The sequence below is a fragment of the Leucopleurus acutus genome (genome assembly GCF_964270905.1).
Source record: "Leucopleurus acutus genome assembly, chromosome: 13".
NCBI classification, from domain to species: domain Eukaryota; kingdom Metazoa; phylum Chordata; class Mammalia; order Artiodactyla; family Delphinidae; genus Leucopleurus; species Leucopleurus acutus.
Window position 1 is genome coordinate 61,339,283 of NC_139155.1, and position 18,261 is coordinate 61,357,543.

At 42.8% G+C, this 18,261-nt stretch overlaps 1 protein-coding gene across 4 annotated transcripts in view; it reads right to left on the bottom strand.

Annotated features, from left to right (window-relative positions):
- The window catches only part of PIEZO2 (piezo type mechanosensitive ion channel component 2), a gene marked incomplete at its 5' end in the record, with an annotated part of 335,237 nt that overhangs the window by 31,022 nt on the left and 285,954 nt on the right, over positions 1–18,261 (bottom strand). For 2 of the 4 annotated variants that reach the window (XM_082853234.1, XM_082853233.1), the window contains 4 exons: positions 4,013–4,179; positions 5,138–5,304; positions 9,093–9,152; positions 13,895–14,009. In XM_082853234.1, the coding sequence (XP_082709360.1) occupies positions 4,013–4,179; positions 5,138–5,304; positions 9,093–9,152; positions 13,895–14,009 (509 nt within the window). Of the gene's footprint in view, positions 1–111; positions 280–4,012; positions 4,180–5,137; positions 5,305–9,092; positions 9,153–13,894; positions 14,010–17,545; positions 17,645–18,261 lie in introns of all 4 variants that reach the window. The other 2 variants (XM_082853231.1, XM_082853232.1) reach the window with 2 other exon arrangements.

The window sequence follows — 18,261 nt, forward strand, 5'->3', positions numbered from 1 at the left end:
ACATTCTTAAAATAAAAATTAACAAAAACACACAGGTCACAAGAACTCATTTGTGCAATGACCCAGGGGGGAGGCGACACGGTTACGGACAAGGCATGCACGTGTGAGCACCTGGAGGCTAAGCTGGCGCTCTCAGCTGACGAAGAGGACACATCCATGCTGAGCATTTTACGGAGCCCGGGCCGAGCGCGCTCACTTGTTTTAGGAACAGTTTCTGGTCCATCTAAATCATCAAGGGTGGACTGCCTTGAGAACAGCATGGTTGCTTCCGTGTAGCAGCTAGCAGCGCAAACAGTCACAGAGACACAGTGTTAAAACAGCACTGGAACATGAGTCACACACGGTCAGCGACCCAGACACCGCCATGCAGCAAACCACGCGCCACTCCAGCACCACGGACAGCGACCATCGCAGCGGGGCCTCCGGGACAGAAAAGGGAAGATAAAACACAGCAGTACTGGGCTGAAAAGAATATAACAGCTGATACACGAGGAAATGTCACTCTCTGGGTGGGACAGGGAACTAGAATAAAGACAAGTCCCGACCTTTCTCTCACAGAGCAGAATTCATAGTTTTACAACTGAGTTTTTTTTGATGAAAGGAAACATGTTTTATTCACAGCCCCCCCACCCAATTCTGAGTTCATTGAGAGCATTTTGTAGCCGAACTGGTTACACAGAAATATCTGCTCATGTAAATTTTATATAAAAATGTCATTTTTTGTTTTAAACACAGTCTCCAAAGGGAAAGAGGGAAGCTCAGGACTGACCACAACAAACTGAATTTTCCAACCCATTTTCTGAGTGATAGTCAGTTGAACCAAACTACATGGCTTGGAGAAGAGATGCTGGTTTGATATGCAACTGGATATAAACCAACATCAAAAAAATGAAACAAAATGGTAAAAGGCAACAACAAAGGAAATCCAGCAGTGGCAGGGCCATTTTGTCTGTTAACTGTTCATTGAGCCTAATGAATGGGTTTCTTCAGATCACGTTTTAGGTGTTGGCGGATGTCATGAGGGCGAGAGCCCATTGGCTGAAATCCTCAGCTCCTGTCACCTGACAATCAGGGAGGAAGGGCGGCAGAGTTAGGGCTGAGCTGCTACTGGGTGATCACAGTACTGGAGATGCAGCCAACAGAGCTCAGACAGAGGTGTGACTGCAGTTCATATGCAGAGTTTAACCCCAGAGAGGGACACACCCCCCAAAGTGCCTGACACAGAGGCTCCTGGGGCACTAACCTTCAGCTTGAGTAGGAGTGACCCGGCTGACCCTTGTGATACTGGACGGCTGATTTCCTGAATAAACGTCACATGTGGCTGCACTAGGGGACCTGCTGTGTGCGGGCTGCACAGTCAGACGCCCACAGTCGGTGACCATGGGGCAGAAACGGAAGCCATTCAGGACAGTGGAGCTACCTCTGGGGTCCCCTGTGGGAGTAGGGAATTCGAGGTTCTCTTGGAACCATCAAAGGGTTTCAGGTTCCTGGAGTTACAGCTCCCCCACCAAGCCCCAAGTGCTCTGGATGGGCCACCCTGACTGCACGTTACAGCCATATGGCCAACACGGGGGCTGGGCAATGAGGGGGGGAACACGCAGGCGACCAAACAGTCTCTAATAAGGATTTTAAAAAATGACATTGACTTCTTTAGATGTCAACCCGTCCTGGACAAAAAGAGGAGATGACGGGGAGATGAACTAGGAACGCAGTGGACGAGCACAGTGGGCCTGGGCCTGGGTCTCCACGCCGACCGACACCGGCTGCCTGCTGGGTTTTAGATAAAGCGCTTCCCCTCTTCGGGGTCGGTTTCATCATTTATGAGATGATGGAACTGGATCTGTGAGCTTCTGTGTCATTTCCTATTTTCAGAGGTGGAGCCCATGGCCTTTTGGGAGTCTGCAGCAGAAAGATGCTGTGCGCCCTCACCTGCTCGATTTTCTGCACGGGTATCACTGCTCTGACCCCAAAGTCCTATTAACCTTGTTAATTCTTACGTGAGTTGTACTGTCACATCAGCCCACTTTTGGACCCCACACAACCCCAGACTATTGGGTTATTTGCAGTGGACCAATTTGTCACCCAAGCCAGGACAGTTTTAAAAGTGAAAGGGAAGAGGAGAAGCTTCACAATAACAGAGGACAAATGTAATCGGACGATGTCTTCATCGAGATACCCCAGGGGCACACAGCACACACTTCAAATGATAACCACTCTGGTCATATCTAGGAATGTTCCTTAGAATGTCACCGTTTCCTGAAGGAACTTAAACTAATTTATTTTCTGGGAACGTAGAGGATATCCGATTTCATAAAACAACCATTTTTTTAAAAAGCGCTCTTTTCCAACTGGATTTGAAGGAAATCGGGACGATTCCAATAAGTCAAAGGGAATACAAACTCCTTCGTTAGGTTCCCACCCTGACCCCCTCTACTGTCTGCCAGAGGGAAAAGTGGCTGAGATGGAGTGAGTAGGAGGGCTCCACGCAGGCTGGGTCCTCGGAAAGGGGCCGGGCCCCATGGGGCGCGTGTGTCCCCATGTCCCCGCCGGGGTTGACACTCCCCTGCCGCAGGGCACAGGTGTCGGAGAGCAAGCGTCCGTGCTGGGAGTCCCTCCCAGAGAAGGTCACTGCCTCCCCAGCAATCGGCAAGGCTTCCTGTGGACTCTAATGCAGACACGTGATTTGCAAGTTTCCTCAACAAAGAAACTGGAAGCTCTGCTCAGCCTTTAAGGAAAGGGCAGATATGTTCACTCAGTTACTAATGACATAATGAACCTACTGTGTCTCCCTTTTCTTTAGGTTACAAATAAAGAGTCAAAGAACATTAAAAAGTAATTTTGAAGGTATTGGCTTTCTCCTAGTAAATGTATTGACGGATTGACCATTTAAAAATGTTTGGGATACTCTGACAGTCTCTGTTAAAAAGCAGTCGATGGATTTAAAAATCTCCGGCCTCACAGTTTTTGACTATGGGTGTAGCTTTATGTTTGTCATCTTGGATCAGATTTAAAGGCAGTTACTTGATTTTATTTTGGCCAGTCTTTATTTTCTTTTTCTTCTTCAACCTCCTAAAGTTGTGATTTACAGTACTTAGTTACTTTCTTCATTGACCATAGTCTCAGTGGTTACACAGCTGAAAGTTACTAATAAGTAACGTTCAGGAATAAGGAATCATGTATGTTTATTTTATGAACAGCTGATTTTCAGTTCACTTTCTAATTTTCGCTTTGATTCATTTGGTTCAGAGTTTGGTTCTGGAACCACTATTCTTAAGCCAGGCTCACATATAATATTCTGGAGGCCCGTGAAACCCCTGAAGTTCTACATAAAAAATTTGTAATTATGTGTGGTTTCCCCCTTTGGGAAATAGTCTATAGCCTCATGAAATTTCAGAAGAGGCTCATGTCTCTGTCAAATGGGGATGATAACAGTACATCTCGAAGGGTCTTTTAAGGATAAAGTGAAGAAACCCATGCACAGTGTTTAGTGCAGCCCCAGGTGAAGGGTCAGCGCAGGTGCCTGTGTGAAGTAGGGCTGTGACCACACAATGCGGAAGATGGGGGCAGACAGAACCACTTCTCAAATTTCTAAAATTACGAACCATAAAGTAACGTTTCTGAAAGGAAAAAGATCAAGGATGGCAACAGATAGTAGAAGATTCTAGAACAGAAGATTCTTTCTGGAGCAGCATTTTAAAGGCATTAAAGAGGCAGCTCTTGATACAATTCATCGTTTTGTGATGTGGAAGGCTTGTCCATCTGACTTGACTCCAGCTTGGAAATCCCAGTCCTGTGGCTGTGAATCATACAGCTCCTGCTAATAATTATTATTGATTCCTGCTTCTATCTGCCCAGTCCAGGGACAGGCAATGCTCTGCTTGGCTGTGGCCACAGAGACAGCCCGGAATGGCTGGGCACCCTGCATGATTCTGATTAATCTGCACCTCACCCATCATTTCTCACCTCTGTTACCTTTGTCAAAAGCAACACCATCGTGGAGCACGTGACGTACCTGGAGATGCTGTCGTGGGAATCTAAGCTGTCCATCCTATGGGCTGTCTGTATACCTGCGGTGGCGCCAGGACGGTCATCGATGGTGTCCAGTCCCGACTCTCTGGAAAGGTTCATGATGTGGTTCTGATAGTACATGTGGATGCTCTCCCGGGTCGGGACGTTGCCCTGCAGAGAAGGAGACATTGTCACGGTCCTCACGAAGCACTGGCCTGGGCAGCTGCCTGGCACTGCTCAATACGGACAACCCTCCACCATCATGCACACCTTGAATAGGATGAAAAGCCAAGCTAGTCAAGCTGGGGATCGACATTAACTCATTGAATTAATGGTGCCCGATGTGACTGGGTCATGCTGAACAGAAACCCGTTCTCATTTATGGGTGAAGATGGTCAAATGTACAAACTTTCTGTTATAAAATAAATAAATCCTGGGGATGCAATGTACAGCATGGGGACTATAGTTAACAATACTGTATTGCATATTGGAAAGTTACTAAGAGAACAGATCTTCAAAGTCCTCATCACAAGAAAAAACTTTATAACAAGGTGTGGTGATGGATGCTAACTAGACTTTCTGTGGTGATCATTTCACAATATATACAAATACCAAATTATTATGTTGTAAACCTGAAATTAATATGTTATATGTCACTTACATCTCCAAAACTAAAATTAAAATATTGAAAAAGAAACCCCTTCTTATAGGTAGATAATTTTGCTAAGTCAGAGTAACTTTTCCAGCAATGAACTATTATTTTCAAATGTAATCTGTAAACCATCTGTGGCTGTATTTTGTGGCTCTGCATAGATCCTAATTTTCCCTATGAGAAGTTTCACATCAAACTTGCCAGACTATACAACATGCCCCTTTATGAGACACGACAGAGCCTGTGCAGCTGCGAACGGTGGTGATGGGAGGGGACAGAAAGGACCCACTGGCCGAGATCCCGGGACTGTGTGAGTGTGTGTGTGGCGTCTGATTATTTTCATTCTGAGCGTGGAACAGACTTAAATATACAAAAAAGCAAAGGGGTTCTGTAAAGACTGTCTAGAGAGAACGGGTTTTGCCTGATCCTACTTGGGGCTCTGTATACTGACTTTCAGAACCGTGCCAGTAGTGCTACCTTTTTAATCTCTCTGGTCAGCATGCACCTCTCGATCCTCAGGACGGTGGAGATGTCGATGTGCTCCCTGGAGATGGAGTTCAACCACGTTGTGAAACTGTCCACGGTCGCCAGAAACAGGACCCAGGTGAACTTCAGAATATTAAATATCCTCTTGATGATATTATCTAGGAGGAAGAAGAGAACACGATTTAAAGGGACACCGTGCCCTCAGCCGCGGTGCTGTGTGTGGTATTTTACCAAAGGCAGCCCTGGTTTTGCCCTCGTCCCCAACATGGAGTGACAGGGGCGTCGTGGGGACCGCAGGCTAGGAAGCCGTGGGCGGACCTTTCCACACCTGCTGCGGAAGCACCAAAACCAAACGCGGATAGAGTTCTTTTTAATAAATTCCAGGGACTTAATGTTTTTGGTTTTTTTTTTGAAGATGTTGGGGGTAGGAGTTTATTAATTAATTTATTTATTTATGGCTGTGTTGGGTCTTCGTTTCTGTGTGAGGGCTTTCTCTAGTTGTGGCGAGAGGGGGCCACTCTTCATCACGGTGCGCGGGCCTTTCACTATCGCGGCCTCTCTTGTTGCGGAGCACAGGCTCCAGACGCGCAGGCTCAGTAGTTGTGGCTCACGGGCCTAGTTGCTCCGCGGCATGTGGGATCTTTCCAGACCAGCACTCGAACCCCTGTCCCCTGCATTGGCAGGCAGATTCTCAACCACTGCGCCACCAGGGAAGCCCGCGGATAGAGTTTTTAACCTTGGGTCAAAGCATCAGTCAGAATAGGTCTGTATGCAGTTAACAGGTTTGATTAAAAGTAGAGATTGTGCTCAAAGATATTTGTTACTGACGCAGGGACAGAAACAGTCTGTATCTATCCAGGTAACTGGGTCCTTTAACACTTTTCCTGTATGTTTCTTCTTTTCTTAAGTAACAACTGTCGTGGGAAACAATTCTGTTGCTTCAGAAGACTCTGATGCTTCTCACTGCAGCTGGATTGCAGTTAAACCACCTCAAAGGTATTTTGTAGGGAATTCAGTCCACACACTAAGAGTCTATCTAAACCACTGACTTATCTTGTCCATATGTATTTAATGACATCAAGCTGTGCTAACTACAAAATTTTCCCCGGGGGTTGTGGGCGGGGGTCAGTCCTTTCCAAAACACAGGAGCCCCGAGATTCCCGATGACCCTGGGCTGCCTTTCTCATCTCAGCTGTGACTGGGGACCCGCCTGGGAGGCCGCGTGTGACAAGCTCCACTTGGGGTCCCACTGTGTCCCTGATGTTGTGCCTCTCCGGCACCCCCGGAATTCAATGTGAGCTCTGGGTCACGGCTGTGACATAACTTATTTTAGGTCAGAATCAAAATAAAAGAGGGAAGATCCCATATTAACTGTCTGTCTTACTCATTGCTTCCCGTAAATCAGTGCTTTTTCAACTGGTATACAAGGAACGCTTCAAGACACATCATCAAATCACCATCCATGTGTACATATTTTTACTTTGGCTTTTTAAAAAATTAGTTTTATTAGCTATCTCAAACACTGACTGCAATAAAGGGAATACTTAGTGAATAGGACAATGAATTAAGAATTGCCTTATTGTTTAAAAAAAAAACAAACCAAAGCACCACCACCAACACTCTCAATAAGAAAAACAACCTGTATCCTTCACTCTTCCTCTCACCAGAAAAAGGAAATCAGATTCAAGTGTCATCGTAAGATCGTAATGAATTTATGATTAATGATGATAGTTTGGAATGGTTGTAGTTTAAGGTCACTAATACAGCAGGTAGAAAAAGACAAAATTCACTGACATAAGCTTTCCTGTGCGGGGGGGTCATTTTCTGGATGGGGCCGTACAGTACACATTTCCAGCTTTGCAGCCTTGCCGTCTCTGGTCATCTCGGCTGGGGTGATGTGAAAGCAGCTGTAGACAGTGGGTGGATCGTTTATCAATGGGCAAGCCTGGGTTACCAAACTTTAATGACGGACACTGACACTTGAATCCCATAGTTTTCATATGCCATTAAATACTCTTTCTTCTTTTGATTTTTTTTCCAGCCATGAAACATGATAAAAGTCATTCTTACCTAACAAGCCACAGAAGAACAGGTGGCAGGTGGGATTTAGCCCAGAAGTGGTAGAGTCTTGCAACCTCTAGCCCAGGTGTATGGCCCATCCCTGGTCACTGTCCTCTCTCTACTTTAGAGACTGAAACATGAACCAGAGTTTGACTTTGTCATGGAAAAAAATTATTTGTGCATTTGGGTGGCCTAGGAGAAAGGCAGAACTTCTCTCAGGTGAAATTTTGCTCTTTTCAAAGGGAATCCATCCAAGGGAAGCTTAGCTAGAGTGTGGGCTCCGCACATGGTCCAGGTGGGTCAGGGAGACACAAGGAAGCGGTAGACGGTGCTACCTACCGAGGTCACGGGAACCTTGGAGCTGCCAGCTGGGACTCTGGAAAAGGAGCTGGGGGAACCATGTAGTGAGAAGGGGCCTTGAACCTCCGGGTCAAGCAGGCCCAGAGGAACCAGCCGAGAGAGCCCCACCTGGCAGATCCTGACTGCCCACAGCCTCTTCGTGTAGACATCAAAGGCAAGTTCGACCCCTGGAGGCTGCAGGACTAAACTTGATAAACGTTAGCAGCATCTTAATATTTTGATGACCTATTTTTTTTCATATATTCACAATTATTTTGTTAGAAGCTGTGAAGATAAGCCTAATTATTTTGCGGTTTTGCTTATGGTGCTCCTATGTTGGAGCCCTGTGTAACATAACGTGCACTTTCCCACGGGGGTGATCATAGACTCACATGGGAAATTGGGATTCTTATTCTTGTTCATTTTTTAACCATAGAGGCCGGAGGGCATAGTTGTTAAGAGCACAGACTCTGGATTCTGAGTCCTTGGATCCAAATCTCAACTCTACCCAAGTGGTTGTGTAGATTTGGAGAAGTTGGCTAATTTTTCTCCGCCTCAGTTTCTTCTTGGTTAAATGGGGAAGAGGGTTTTGAGGGGGTTGAACAAGTCGATGCGTGTAAAGCTCATGGAAAAGTGCCTGGCAAAGGAGCTGCGCCGTGCAAAGCGTGATAGAGCTTTGCAGCAATAAAGGGGTATGTGGTCCCACAGACACATGAGCCGGTTACCTGGACGTGGAGGCCAGGTTCAAGGATTGTGCCTCCGAGGGCTTGGAGAGCATTCAGGAAGTCTCATTTTGTGTCAGCAGATGGCATCCTTGGATGTATTTGTGTCCAGAGCAAAAGAGCCTGAAAACCTTGCCTGCTGCTAAGTGATGCTTACAGGAACGCCGGCCCCATGAGAGACGAAGCAGCGTCTGTGGAGCCAACAGGCATCTGGGTTCATTGCATTTGGAGGCTTCTGTTTCTCCTCTTTTTTTTAACTGATGGAGAAATCTTCCTCCCGATCGTGGACTCCGTGAAGCCCAAACGGCACCGTGACCGGGCTAGGAGTCAGAACACACCGGTTCTGTCCCCCACTGTGTGGAGTCCTGAGGAAACGCAGTGGGGTTTGGTTTTCTTCCCTAAGACGAGAAGGTTGGCCCAAGCCTGGAGGCCCGCTCAGTTCCGCAGTTACTTACTTCTCACTTCACTCCTTTTCCATGTACTTTAAATTAATTGCCAATATTTTTTGTGCCTCTACTCTGATGGCTTCCCTGGGACATTTACAAGTTGCTCTCCAAACTCCGTTTCATAGGTACTTGGATAAAGGAATTTACAAGCCGACTCTGATCCAACGTTTCATTCCACAGTGTAAAGGTCAGGTCTACTTTCTGGAGTCCCTTTGCAATTTGACTAGAGATGAGATTTCAAGGGACACTGATTATTAAGTCACAGTCCAGCAACAGGATTTAATTCATTGTTTTCAGGCAGCCTTCCATTACGTACTATCTGGGCAAGAAACAAATTCCAATCTCACCCCCCGCCGATGGGAGCCTTTATTTTGTTACCTGGTCCATCAGACTTCTTCTTGATCGGTTCCTCCTCCCGGTCTTCCCACTCCACAGGACCTGACAAGATTGTTCGAGAAACACGGGTTACATCCTTTTAGGGTAAATTAATGCCAACACTACTCTTCTGGATTCAAAGGAATTTTATAATGAAATCTAGGACATTCTGCCGATTTGAAGAGCTCCTGGGGAAAAGTCATAAGAATTCTGAGCTTTCAGATTCTCTTCACTCCACTCCAGAATGAGAATCATGGAACTGGGGGTGGGTAAACTACAGTCCTCTGGCCAAATCTTTCCTGCTTCCTGTTGTTAAATGGCCTGTGAGTTCAACTATTTTTAATCGTTGAAAGAAGTCTGAAGAACAATAATATTTTGTGCATATGAAAATTACATGAAATTCAAATTTTACTGGAACACAGCTACACCCATTTGTGGACATACCGTCCAAGGCTGCTCTCATCCCAAGATGGCAGGGTTGAGTTGCAGCAGGAGTTTACAGCCTGCAAAGCTTACAATATTTACCATCCGGCCCTTTACAGAAAAAGTGTGCTGGCTCCTGTTACACACTGTGAAGTTGTAATTTTGAACACCTTGGGGTAATGTTATAAATTTTAGGGGGTCACCCTTAAAATGACATCACAGAGTTTCATTTCATTTCTTAGCCTCTTCTTTTAAGGCTGAGGTTGTCAGATATAGCAAATGAGAATATAGGACACCCGGTTAAATTTGAATTTAAGATAAATAACTCATCGTTTTTTTCCTTTTTTTTGGCGGTACGTGGGCCTCTCACTGTTGTGGCCTCTCCCGTTGCGGAGCACAGGCTCCGGACGCGCAGGCTTAGCGGCCATGGCTCACGGGCCCAGCCGCTCCGCGGCATGTGGGATCCTCCCGGACCCGTGTCCCCTGCATCGGCAGGTGGACTCTCAACCACTGCGCCACCAGGGAAGCCCCCACACATCATTTTTTAGTGTAAGTAAATCCCATGCAATATGTCCAAATTATACTGAAGCTTAAAGATTATTTGTCGTTTTTCTAAAAAATTCAGCTAGAACCGGGGTTCATGTATTTTATCTGGTAACTCTATCAAACACGATTCACAACCTGACTCCAGTTAATCTTCCCAAATTTTTCTGCTGCTTTTCTGCTGCTCTGTTTCACATCCCGTCTTTACTAGCTGAGCTGACCTGCTCTTTAGTTTTCACACACGAACTTGCTTTCTTCTGCCAGGCTCTGCTCAAAGACTATCTTTTGCATGAAGAACTGTATTCCTTTGCACACTGGGTCATAAGTCACCTTTTGTCCTCTGGTCCCACACTATTCTATGTATGCTTATTTTTTTAAATGAAACCTTGCAGTTTCTATGTCAACAGGGATTTTTCCCCCTATATTTGTGTTCCCTACTGGTTAAGGTGGAGGGGTCTGGAGCCAGGACACCTGCTATGAATTCCAGACCCACCACTCACTGGCTGGCTGTAACCAGGGCAGGTTCCTTCACTCTTTGGGACCTCACATCCCCAAGTGTAGGGCAGGGAGTGAGGGGCGAGTGAGTTATTGCACAGAAAGCACAAAGGCAGCTGGCACTCTGGAAGGACAGATGCTACTTGTTTCATCTGCCGACGAAGAAGGGATGATCCCTTGTATCAAGAAGGTGCTGAATAAATATTTATTAAAGAAATAAACATTTATTTCTGTCCCAATATCTTTGAATTATTGCTGTCCTAGATTTGTAGGTAAACGATGGTGCATCTATGCATGAAATAATCTTCATGATACAGACTAATGAGATATTAACAAGATGACTAAAGATTTTTTAGAACTGGCCCAATAATTTTGGAAGAACAAATGTCTGAGAATAGCAAATACAATTTTGAAAAAAGGAGCATAGTGAGGGAAGTTTGCAACACTAAATATTAAAACTAACTCTAGCTACTGGACTCAAAAATACAGGACAGTGGCTCAGATCTAGACAGTAGGATAGTGGATCGGAATACAGAGTCCAGAAACATACCTGAGAACCATACCACAAATGGGAGCTTAATATTGAGAAAAGGAGCATTTAACTTCAATGGAAAAAGGAAGACATTACCGAACAGGTTTAGCATAACAGACCTCTACTTCACAGAATAATAACAAATTTAAAAGGTAAATAAAATTAAGAGGAAATATAAGAAAACATTTGCATAAAACTGGGGGGGGGGGGAAGACTTCCTTAAACAAGATGAAAACATAGAAATTGCAAAAAGAAATTCGGACCTATTTGACATCACAAAAAAAATTAAACATTGCTTAGAAAACATATACCATAAACTAAATCAAAAGATAAGCATTGGATTGGAAAAAAGATACTTGTAACACTTAAAAAAGGATAATATCCCTAACATATAAATATTTCCTAAATTAATAAAGACAAACAACCCAATAGAATGACAGTATGGAACATGATAAAAATTTTAAATCTCAGATTTGAAAGTAAAAAATACTAAGAAAATATGAAATAGGAAATGTTCAATCTCATTAGTTAGGAAAATTCAAATGAAAATAAAAGCTGTTTGTCATCCTTGAGAAAGACACACAATAAAAAGAGTAATAATAGCCTATGGGATAAGGCTACAGGGGAATAGACACTCCTGCACCTTATACATAGGAGTGTAAATTTCTAAAACCTTTTGGGAAGATATTTATTAAAGTAAAAAAGCACCCACTTTAACCCAGAAATCCCACTTTCCATCATCTATTTTGTGGAAAGTGTGTGTTCTTCCTGACTTTTTGCCATGCATTTAAATACACACGCACATGACTACATGTGAACTTCTGTGCAAGGATATCTATGAGAGCATTCTTAATTGTGGCAAAATCTGGAAGCAAACCTTATGTCCATTAGTGATGGAAGAGTTGGATAAATTATGCATATCCATATTATAGAATAGTTTGCACCTATAAAAAAAGGATGATATAGTTTTATAAATACTTAATTGGAGAAGTGTTCATGATACATTGCTGATGAACGTACAGGAGAATTTGGACGGCATGGACTCATTTTTGAAACAAAGGAAACACTGCCTGTACGTCACAGGAAAGGGGCGGAAGAGAGCACAACCAATGCAAGGCTTTGGTGCCTCAGGGTAGCTTTGAAGGCCAGACTGTGCATCCACTTCTTTATTGCTTGACTTGCTACATTGCCTGTGTCTTAATTTTGCCTTTTTTAAACCAATAAACTAAACTAAAATAAAAGCTACCGGGAGGTAGTAGCGACCAGAGTGGTCAAAAAGGAGAACGGCTTTGCAATTAGAGTTCCATTAGAAATTATGTTTTCCTTTTCTTTTCTTTTTTGAATACATTTTAAATTTCACAAAGAATCTATATATACATTTTCTTTGTAAAGAACTAAAATATAACAAGGCTAAAGGTTCCTTGAATCCTACCCCTTAATCTCAGTCTCTACCCACCCTCTGCCAGAGGTCACCACTGTAATTAACTTGCTAAGTATTCTTCCTGATCTTCCTCTGGCATTTATACACGACTATATGTACCCATTAAAAATGCAAAACATTGTCTGGAGGCACTCTGGTTTCCTTTGTTTCATAAATGGTTTCATAATGTGCATGCCAGTTTGCAACATGATGCTTTTCCTTTAACAATATGTCAGGAATTGTTCTCCAAGTCAGTTCAAAGTAGCCCATATCATTTTTTAAATTACTAAGTCGTATGCCATAATACATTGGTAACATAATTTACTTGATTCTTCTTCTTTATGTGGGCATTCAGGATGTTTCCAAATTTTTGTTAGTTATAAATAATGTTTGATGAATATTCTTAGACACGTGTGCTTGTGCTCATGTGCAAATATTGATTCAAGTTAAGCCGTACGCCTGGAGGTGGGACAGATCTCTGGTAGGAGACACACATTTAAAATTTTCATGGATGCTGACACCTGCTCTTCAAAGTGGATATGCTGCTTTAGAACACCACAAATATGTATGCTCCCACTAGCTCCAAACAGTGATACTATCAAATGTTTAGGTTCTTGCCAATCCAATAGGTTAAAAAAACAGTATGTCAAAATATTTAGTTTGTGTTTCTTATACTACTACTGAAATTGAGCTCCTTTTGGCCATTTCTATTTTCTGATCTCGAATTGTTTTTCACATCCGTTCATTCATTGGGTTGAATTTTTCTTTTACTGATTTTTAGAAGTTCTTAATATATCTGGAACACTAGTCTTTAGTCTGATATATAATGAAAATATTTTTCCTGATTGCCCCACTTGCTCTTTAACTTTGCTTTTGGTGTGTCTTACTGTCGTTTGGAATTCTTTTCCCCCTTAGAGATGTGTTCCTATCATATGTTTTCAAATGAATCAGTATAATGTTGAATATGGCACTGGTGGCTATGTTCCATTTTGGTTCCTGATGACACTTTAATTCTGCTTTCCCTTTTTTTCTTGATCAAATTTCCATAGGTTCATCTTTATCATTAGTTTTTTCCAAGAACAGCTTTTCACTTAATAATCAGGTTGTGTCTTATATTTCTTTTCTATAACTTAATATCCACCTAAAAATTATTATTTTCCTTCTACTTTCTTTAGGTTTATTTTGCTTCTCTCTCTCTTCTCACTTTATAAAATGCACCTTAACTTAAATTCATGCTTTACTTTATTCCAAGACCTGAGTAATTAAGGGTAAGTAAAACTCTTTGCACTCTTTAGAAGTCAAGAATTTCATTCCTCCCAAGCTTGTCTTTTGCGGTTCCTCATTTGTGTTCAAGGTCACAGAAGCAGGGGTGCTGCCGCATTCATCACTTACTGTCCCCAGATCCTTTTCTCCTTCTTTTCTGTTCTTCTCTTGCAGATCTTTTTTTCTCTTTGCGCCTCTGTCGGAGTGCTGTTTTAGGGTCAGTAATCCAGGCTTGATAAACAAACTGAAGGGAGAAAACGCCATTATTTTCTGGATTTTTAATAAGCTGAATTAAAAGAAAAGGGACCAATACCAAGCTTCCTGACCTTCAGAATCTTTTCTTTCTCTGAACACAAAGTAAACTTCTCTTTCACATATCCCTCAATACACTGAGCTGACCTGTGCTATTTCCATTATCATGAAATAAAATGTGAAAACAGATGTTGTAGGCATGTATTTTGTTCGGTATCAGACAATCATGAAATACTTTGGGTCTACAAACCACCATTTCTCCCACATCCCCACATCCCACCACCATTTGTGATACTTAGTTCCTGATCCTATTGCATTATACACGCTAGGAACAAGCTGGAAGCCTGGCTAAGTGTCATTCGTTTTCTCCCGGCACAAATAAACTTTGAGTTAAACCCAAAACATCTTTTGTTCATTTACTTTGGGAAAATACTTTTGCATGTTTGATACTCTCTCTTCTTTTTTTCTGTTTTTTTTTTTTTTTTTTTGGCCGTGCCCCTCGGCTTGCAGGATCTTAGTTCCCCAACCAGGGATCGAACCTGTGTCCCCTGCAGTGGAAGCACGGAGCCATAACCACTGGACCACCAGGGAATTCCCAATGCTCTCTCTTGTGAATAACAGCTATTACCAGCAACTTGAGAAAGGGCTTTGTAGATTGATTCGTATTTGGAGAGGAAAAATAATGTGATATGAAGGTTAAGGGGTTATTCCAGAATGGTACAGAAGGAAAACTGGGGTGCCTCTGGTTGCCTTTTGTCATTTTCGTTCAATAGCTAAAAACAGTTGCGTTAATACAGTACAACCAATCACCGTAACAGAGCAATTGTGAACAGCCCGCCCACCAACCGTATCCCAAGTCATGCAGAAGGAACAGAAAGAAGACCCTGATACGCAAAGTCAGCCATCCACAGCCTCGAAGCCGAGCAGCATGCTCTGCGTGCACCCACACACACCTGGTCTCAGGGAAGCTGGGTTTTCTATTAGGAAGATAAAGTTAAAGGAGTGTTTCCTGGGGGCGCTTGAAAACCCAGACACTTTCATTTTATGCTATATTATTTTCAGATTTCTGAAATCTTTGAAAAACAGAGTGTAAGCAAACCACTGGCGTTGTAAAAATAAAGAGGGATTCAACTTTTCCATACGTGGAAATGGAAAGGTCATGGGTTACTAAGACAGAACATTTCCTTTTTCTTCACAGGTAGAAATCTGAATCTTACGGGCAATTCACACACATGTAAGATCTGTACCGTGTCTGAATAAGAAACACAGGAGGCCAAAAATTCTCCTATTTTATGCCAAAAACATATTTTGGAAAGTGAGAAGAACTGGAATTTGAAGGAGAAGCACCAAAAAAAGGAATTTACGGTCGATGTTTATTGAGCGTGTTAATTGGGAATTCTATTAAGAGTAGCTCTGAGGTTTAGGATTTTGATAGGCAAACTTGCTTCGGCAAAATATTGATTTAAAAAAAAACTCTGAAATGCTAAACTCGAGAAATTTTCAGGCTTAACAGATACATATGGTGACATTTCCTTAAAAAAAGTGTTATTATGATACTGGTTTTAGATAAAGCAAGAAGGCCAAAGTAGAAAATAAGAAAGTGATTCAGGATTTGTGAATGTATTAGGTGCACAAGTCTTTTGCTCTGAAGAAAAACGAAGCCTCTGGGAGGGAGGGTGGGAAGGAGAGAGCAGGGTGGGTTCAGGACAGAACTGAAGGAATCTCGTAGAAAGGGCTCGGGCCACTCAGATGTTGCCTTATTGGAAAGGCATTCCTGGTGCTACGTGTGGTCCTTAAATGATTGACCCTGTTGGTGTTTTCTCATTGAGATGAGAGTTTGGATCATGCAAATAAGGGGAAAGGAGGGACGGAGAGACTATTATGACAAGTCCTCATTTGTAGGTAAATGATCTCTATGTCGATGTTTGGAAATACAAATATTTTACAGTTCCAGGAACATCGGACAGAGGATCAGGCCAACTGTTTCAGGAAAAAGTTGATAATGAAGGAGGAAGAGGAAACATCCCAATTCTTACAGAGTTGAGACACTAAGTTTCGTTCTGAAACATCTCAGTTCTGAAGTCACAGAGGTAACTATCACCCACTGTCATGGTGTCTCTGGAGAACAGACACACGCACACTAATCCTAAGGAGAAAAACACATGAAATGTGCATAAATGACGTCCGGCTTCTCCAACTGCTACTGCCACTGGCCCAACTTCATCTCAGACTCTACCCTAAGTGATTTCACTGTAAATGTTAGGGAAATGGGATTCCTTTGACTGAAAACTTCTTATGCAAAATACGTTTAATTTTTGAAACAGGAGAGAACTTTATGGAAGTGTAGATCTTTAACTGAAATTGGTTGTTTTCTAAAATGTTCTTTAATTCAGTTGTGATCCAGACCTTTCTTTTTGTTGCCAGTAACAAAATTTTTTTTTTTTTTACAGTAAGATGGGGGATAATCACATTGCAGTCTTCCATATAAATTCTTAAATATGAATGGAGAGACTCATAGTGCCGTCATAAAAGGGGAGAGGAAAAGAAACCCAGGGAAGTGGCAACAGGGAATATTAAACTAAAAGTCAGAATCCTGGCATTTTAAAAAGGGAAGGAGCCCAGAGGTCGAGACCCTGCTACTCAAGGCAAACCAGCATTTACACTTCACCTGGGAGCTTGAGAAAAACAGAATTTCAGGTCCCACTGGACCTGCTGAATCTAAATAACCTGCACTTAAATGAGACCCCCAGGTGAAAGGCGAGAAGCAAAGGTCTCCCTCGCTATCTAAACCCGGGAGGAACATTTTATTAGTTCAAGTGCTTACTCCAGATTAAGGCAGGAGAAATGGCTTTCTATAAAGTACAAGAATAGCGATTCATTGTTTATGATTTCCAGTAACTTAGTGACCACAGCATAGGTAGCCGGATACTTTCTGTTGTGCAGTGGGTGAGTTAACAAAGAACTGTAACAGCAGCATCCCTGACGACACGGAGTGTGGCGGCTGCGTAGACCATCCACGGCAGCTCAGCCCAGTGAAGAGAGATGCTGAACGCAGGGCAGGAGATGCCAGAAGAGTCCAGTTTAGGAAGATGGAGGCTTAAAAGGGAGCCAGAAAGGAGATGGAGCAAAATGAGTCTTTTATTACTGATTCCTAATTTTACCAGCTTTCTGAGAAAAATGATCATACTTTGACACATCATATCTGATGCATGCAACCAGATGTGACCTTTTAACACGAGATGTGACTTAGGCGAAACTACGAGAAGGGGAGAAATTAGATCTGTATCTGCATTTTCTCTTTCTATTTTTTTAATCGGCTCTGATGTCCACCGAAAAACACATAATAAGAAATTTGTCTTCTCAGAACAGTTTTTGGAAAAGTTTGCCTAATAGTTTAAATTCTTCTAATTCCTTCATCATACGATGTATAGAACAGGGAAAACACAGATGTGGAGCAACGGGATCTGCTCGTCTAAAGGTCTACAGAGCGGAGGGCCACACACCACACATCAGTAAAACATCAAATACCTTTGCAGCTCTGATTAAATACTGAAGAATAGTTTTGGGAAGTTTAATGACAGACTTTGGCAAGGCTAAAATGGCTGACGCAAACTTCCCAATAGCTCTCTACAAAGAAGGACAAAGCAAGAGTAATTAGTAGAAAAAAACCAAAAACTGATCATTTAATATATGACATTGGTATGAGTTTGTCTCTATAATTACGTCGACTAAGTTAAAACGTGCTCATCACTGAATGTGGAATCAAATATACCCTGCTTGTAGGTTAGGAATAAAGAAAATAGCCTATCGTTCATGTCATCTGTAAAAATGGTGAAGATGGTCATGTTCTCTCCTCTGCTGCATGATGAGTGATGGTTAGAAGAAAACTCGTTGGAATAAAAATAAACAAGTCAAGTTATTAGTATTCGATAAGCCAGCTACAGACATGCACACAGACACTGTCATCAAGAAACACACACGGGAGGCAACGGGGCCGGTGACAAAGCCTCAAAGCAAGGTGTCCCGGTGAATAATTTAGTTCTTCAATTTCACTGGGAAGACAGGGGTGGAGATAACCTGCCAGCTTGGGAAGACCTGGCCAGCAAGCTGACAATGGCCTTCTCATGGACACATCATGAGCCTGGATGGACGTCCTTCTGTGTGCCCTGTAGTCTAACAAATGGGAAAGAAGAGTCCTGTATACGCTCCTTTGTAACAGAAATCTATACCAAGTTTTCATCCCA